Genomic DNA, 6,387 nt, shown 5'->3' on the forward strand with positions numbered 1-6,387 from the left:
AATGATGTATGGTAATCATTCATCGAAACACTGAATTCGAATCAGTCCTCCACTTCCGTATTGTCAAACTTTTCAATTTTCAGATACAATAATCGCTGTTGTTATTTCAAATCTGTGTCACGAGGGAGATATCGTTCTCCATTTTCAACACTTCACCTTCAGTAAAATGCATTGTATTTCTCTTATTACATTCTTTCGAGAGCTCAATCAACATAACTGAATACGATTACACCTATTTCTGCGTTAATAATTTGAATAGATTATCCTTTTTCATTTAGACACTTTTTGACAATCAGTGTTATATTATGGTAACAAAAAGAATAGATATGACTTTCTTTAAAAGTTACAATTTCCTAATGAACGACGGGTAAAAGGGTAACTATTATTTTCCAATCAAAACAGTTTGTGCTACTTCGATTTCATCCAGTCAAATCAAAACTACTGATCGGTGACGGTCAGTCAATAAATTATACCAGATAAGATACTGTTTGTTCGTAGACACATAAGCACAAATTTCGAATAACAACTTGGGCAACCGCATATTTTGAAATATTGTCAATCACAGGGGTCAACGGCCGATAAGTTTCAGCTAATCGTCTCAACAGTCAGAAGCGTATTGGATAATGATGAGGTCATTTACCTTCATGGTTGGTTTTCAATGAACGTGTGATTTTAATAAATTAGATTTTTCCAATGGTCACTTTGAACCATCGAATCACGGAGAAACAAACAAACACGTCAAAAGTCTATATAAACCTGACAAATTCTATCAAAATTTGATTTATAACCTTACACGAGGAGATGAGGTAAGTGCTGAATGAACATAAGATTTCCATGCAAATTTTGATGCATTGAGATACCGTTGATTTGTTCATCTCGATCATTTTAGATATACCATTTTGCGTAGTCTATGGTTATCGTTTCATCTGATCATCATTTGGCCATATAGATATTCCAACTGCGATGACGTTTGCGAAAACCCTAATTTGATGAGCTATGAGAATATCATTTTTGAAAATGATTCGTACCGTTATGTAAGTTATGTCAGTTAAATTCTAATACATATACTCCAGTCTCTTCATTATCATTATTCAATGAGGATTCATCTTAATCAGTATCAACCAGCTTTCAATGACAGTTATCGAAACTTTAACTTTTCATACGTGAGTTGAATTCATTTTGCAATAGAACTACATATCCATATGTTTGCATCATTTTAGTTTGTTAAACCGAAATTCTCCTTTCGATTCTACGATAGTCTAATCAATGAAGTTTATATTTACTATCATGGTAAGCCAATAAATTTCGTTGAGCTCGAATTATGACTGAGTTTTCTTGATCAATTTTCTCTTCATGAGTAAAAATTGATTCAACTTCTTCAGTAAACCAGTTTGAGATTCCTTGTTACATGAAAAACGTCTTTGAATATCTTTTCTCGTTCGAACTGTCAAAGGTGTGGCCTCTTACAGTAAACCAAATACAGTTCATGCAATTGATTGAATTCTTTCATTTATTTCAAAATCTCTTTATTTATTCACTGCAAAATTATCAATAATGTTGCATTTATTCATCAAATAAAAACAGGTAGGATACGTTTAACCAGAGAAGGAGACGACTACTTCGGAGATATTGAACATTTTGCACAAAAGATTCAGACATCTGAAACGGTGGTTTTTAATGAGAGTGAGCTTTTATACTATTCAGTTATAGTTTGTTTTGTTTCCTTTTCTCGCACTTATTTTGTATGAATGCTTCAGTATATTGCTTGATTATTACACGAGAGTCAACCAGTACACAGTGATTGTTCGGTTTATGTGATTTTTGTACCAGAACGTCTGTATGTAGCACGTTTTGAAGGGAAGCCGTAAAATAAACGAGATATTGTTTTGAAAATACACACATTGAGTGAATTGGATTGATAATCCAAGTGACAAAATTGCCAGAAATAAAATTACTCACCCTCCAGTCTATGAAAACAACAAAACAGAAGATATCTCATCAACACCATATTTCGTAGTAAACTGACCACTTGTGCAATGGTAAGCGATGTTGTTAGAGGAGTCGGTTTGAATTATTGAAATCTTTGAACCATCAAAGTTTTCTAGCACATACTTTATCCATGAAAGTTCAATGTCTGTGATTTGTTGTCTGTGAATCATCGACTATGTGAGACTATTTTTGTGATCATATGGGTATGATACTGCACTTCGAATCCTAACACTTTCCAAACAGTTAACTAATGAACAACCATGACATGTCCTCTCGTAGAGTACGAATATCTCATATAAGAACACTTAGAACATCAACGCGACATACATTTATTTCGGTCATAAATCAGAATTGATGAATAACGAAATCTCATAAAAAAATTTTGACGATTTATTGTCGGTAAGGTATTGAACGTCTATTTTTTAGTGGAGAGCTTCTAGAACAAATTTCAATGAAGCGAAATATACCGCTCAGTTGATTGTATTATAAGGTTGATCATCTCGATAAATTCATAATACTTATTTAAATGTCCTTCTAAGAGATGATTGAGCGCTTAGCTACACCGGTTCAATTTATTCTCGAAATGGAGATGTTAACTTGTTTGAGAAGGCAGTCCGTGTTAAAACGTACATTGATTGAAAGAGGTAGATAATCGATATTCAGATATTTTATCATCTATTTTGATTTTCATTATTTCAGAGGAATTGTTAGCAGTCAAAAGGAATTTTCTAATAACCGTCAAAGATACAGGTGAGTAAACATTGAACAATCGTTGGATCAATCGCGCGAAACTTTTTATCACTTACACTTTCACTCATTGTGACTAAACAAAATTCAACTGTTCACTTTGAACAAATCCAACTTTCAAAAAACTAACAAAAGAGTGAAGGTGCTACTATTCTGGAAAATGAGGGAAGACTGAGTACATCCATCTTGACTTAGAGGACAGTTAAAGTGAGCTGAAAAAGAATAAAGTTGACGAGTAATAAATAAGTCAGCATGGATAAAATAGGTAACAATCTCATTCCACTTGTCGGAAAATGAATGTAGAGATTATTTATTGTTTCAGGTTTCAGTCACAAAGTCATTTCTGCATATGACACATCCACCTACACATTCATTATTCACATAGTCATTCCTTAATGTTAACGAATATCTACACATATCTAAAGCTTTTCCGTTCTCATCTACAACAAAAAGACACAGTAATCAGAATCAGTAGACCGATGGAAATTATTATATATGTTGACAACCAACTAAATTCTCAAGTTTAATGTAAAGACGAACACTTCATAGCTCATGTCGTGCGTACTTGTAGTCTATTGTTTCAAATAAAATTATTCAAGATATTTCGCAAATGTCAATATATCTCCGACTATCAGATCCCTGATGGCAAAGTAGACGATTCGTTGCTTTTATAATAACACAGTAGTAATATAGCTTCAGAATCTTGACATTTGACATTTATTAGACAGGATTCATGCCCGTCTCATTCGAATGACGTTCACTTTAATGTATTAATTTCCATTCCATCTGAAGAAATCATTTCAGATAACACACTAGATATCTACTGCAACCCATCCACCTTGGTACCTTGTTAATCGATAATACCTCAAATTCTGAGTATCGACAGTTTTCGTATTGTAGATGTTCCAGCCAAGATGACTAGTGTAATACAACCAAATGGGAAAATAACTTTGTATTTTGATAACGTAAGTTGCACAATCTCATGAAAATGTAATTTTGTTCATATACTTCAGATCATTCTACTGTTTCATATAATTCAATTCTGTCAAAGGTATCTGGTTACGTTGACCATGATAAAAAGAGATCAACATTGTGTAGTGAGCAAACGGTCTAGTTGACAAGATTGTCAATCGTTTTAATGACACACTATTAAAGCACGTGTTGAAAATAATGAATAATCAGGAGTGAAAATCTAACAAAATAAATAATCATGTGTTTGTGACGAATATTAACGGATAGTGTATGTTTGAGTACTATACAGAATGTGTCATATTCTGTCATGCTCCATTTCATCTTGTTAAAATTAGCTGTTCGGATTGTTCATTGTTGAAAATCCAGGTTGCAGCATCCTCACAGTTATTTACCATCACATTTCATTTCAGAAGACGAAAACTTACATCTCACAGTACGTCGCCACATATCATGATTGAAAGATAGTTCATAAGAGTTGACTGAAGTTGACAACCTTTGTGATTTGGAATATCTTTACACATTGAATGGAAAATTCATGGAGACAAAAAACTGAAAATATCATCAAGATTAGTGTTAGTGCGATTAGTTGTCTTTCGATGAAATGATATAAATGAAGACATTTTTTTCTGTGATCAATTGATTTAACTTAATTGATTGTGTCGTTGCACACACTGACTCAGACTTTCAACACTTCGCTTTCAGATTCCCACGGAAATTGAAGGAACTGAGTGGATATCGAAAATCAAAGCTACATTCGAATGTGGATTGTGTAAGAAACATTTCAACAAACCCTGTTAACACATTGATGTACGGTGATGTACATGTAGGATATCCATATATCCTATCAGAGCCTAGTAGAATAGCTTTCTAACAGTTTGCAATAATCGGTTGTTTCCTGTGTAAAATCGGCTGGTGAAAATGCTATCGAAGTGTTGTGTATTATTGTGCGAAATGGAATTCAAATGATATTTGTAAACACACTGTCTGAATGTTGAGAATTCAACGTTTATTAAGTGTTCACATTTCTTGTAAGAAAACTGCAGTGTTATACCTGGTTGGAAATGACAGTGTCGGCTAATTTGAAAGCGTATAATATCAGTGATTATGTCTTTTCAACAGAGGATCACCATGGTTAAGTGAATTGAAATCTAAGTATTTATGTCTTCAGTTCATCAACTATCATTCTTGAAAAATTACAGAAATGATTTTAGTGATATATGTTAATTAGTTGCGGTTCCCAAAATCAATCGAAGGATTCAATTAACAATATAAAAATGAGTTGAAGCTTCACTCGATTACAAAAATCATTGGGTATTTGTAATGATTGTCTAAATGAATACTCGAATGTAGTGTGAAGTGAATGGTGCTAAGTTTGATTCCTCGACGTGTTCTTACTACGACAAAACGCGTGTCTGAGATTGAAGCATAATCATCAGTGTTCAACTGATTTCTTCGTAAAATAACTCCGAAATCTACCGTTTTGATTTTTGATTTACTGGCTGATCATCTGTCACATTCAAAACTAAGAGCGATGTCAACCATAATTTTAGGAGTGATCATCACTGTGTACGTATTAAAATATTCCGTAAATCTTGATATTGATGGCTTCTAAAAAGGTGCAAATTACTTGTTATACGTTATGAAGAAACCAAAATTTCGAGTGTCTTTTTCCTATTATATAGATCATGAAATACCTGTTCCTGAAAAATGGATCAAAAGTGGCACGTTGGTGGAGTATGAAGTCATCGGAAGTACGTAAAACCCTATTTAATCAGCATTAATCATTCTCACACTCAAAAAGATCACTTTTGTTCATCGAAACTGAAATTTTTGTGTGTAATTGTAATCAACTAATGAATGATATCCAGGCATCTACCTCAAATGACGTTAAACTTACTATTTATAACTTTACCACAAAATGAAAGATGGGATACTATTAGTTTCGAAAAGTGTTAAGTGCCAGTTAGGTGATTGTGTATTGAGGATCGAGTGTCCGTTTCTCTATCAATAAATGTCATGTGGAATTTTTCTGAGGCATTATTGTTGTGAATACAATCCATGTGACTGAGTTTACCTTGAAAACGACCGTCTTATTTCCGTAATCTCTGCTTTGTCATACACATCCGATAATTTGAGGGGATAGACATATCACGTTTACAAAATACAATTTGTCATGGTCAGTGTTTGAGTAATAAATTCACAAGAAAATGCGTTCCTTCTCAATAACCTATACCATGAATATTTTTCAGTGTGCCATGTGTTAGCCTTTTGAAAAAAACATTACGAATATTCAAAGAATCATTTTTTTAATCAATCATGAGATAGACTTCGATAGACTTCATCTTTCATTCTTTACACTCGATGTAGTTTCACTCAATTCAAACACGCCATCGTGAAATATTGGTGGAATGGAAAGTGCACTGAGTTTTATATTATGCACCGTGTGGACCATTTTCCACCGAATGCAAAAGTCACTTAACTCAGAAATCACCATCAAATGATTTACTTATAGTTACAGGTTTTGTGTTTTTCTTTTCTTTTGTTTGATAACTTGAAACTAAAACAACTTTTTCTTTTCATAGAAAATTGTTGGAACTTCAATAAAATTGAAACATGCCAAAGAGCGACCACATGTATTTGGTGTCCAAAAGTGAACAAATGTATAGAAAGTAATGATAA

At 33.2% G+C, this 6,387-nt stretch overlaps 1 protein-coding gene across 1 annotated transcript; it reads left to right on the top strand.

Annotated features, from left to right (window-relative positions):
- Positions 1-887: 887 nt before the first annotated feature.
- Smp_165590 (hypothetical protein) lies at positions 888-3,722 on the top strand (the record flags this gene model as incomplete). The annotated part of the gene is made up of 6 exons (XM_018792610.1): positions 888-1,034; positions 1,074-1,163; positions 1,221-1,290; positions 1,585-1,683; positions 2,689-2,739; positions 3,637-3,722. Coding segments are annotated over 6 exons (543 nt in total), but the record flags the coding sequence as incomplete, so codon positions are not given.
- Positions 3,723-6,387: the final 2,665 nt, after the last annotated feature.

This window comes from Schistosoma mansoni (assembly GCF_000237925.1).
Source record: "Schistosoma mansoni, WGS project CABG00000000 data, supercontig 0212, strain Puerto Rico, whole genome shotgun sequence".
NCBI lineage: Eukaryota > Metazoa > Platyhelminthes > Trematoda > Strigeidida > Schistosomatidae > Schistosoma > Schistosoma mansoni.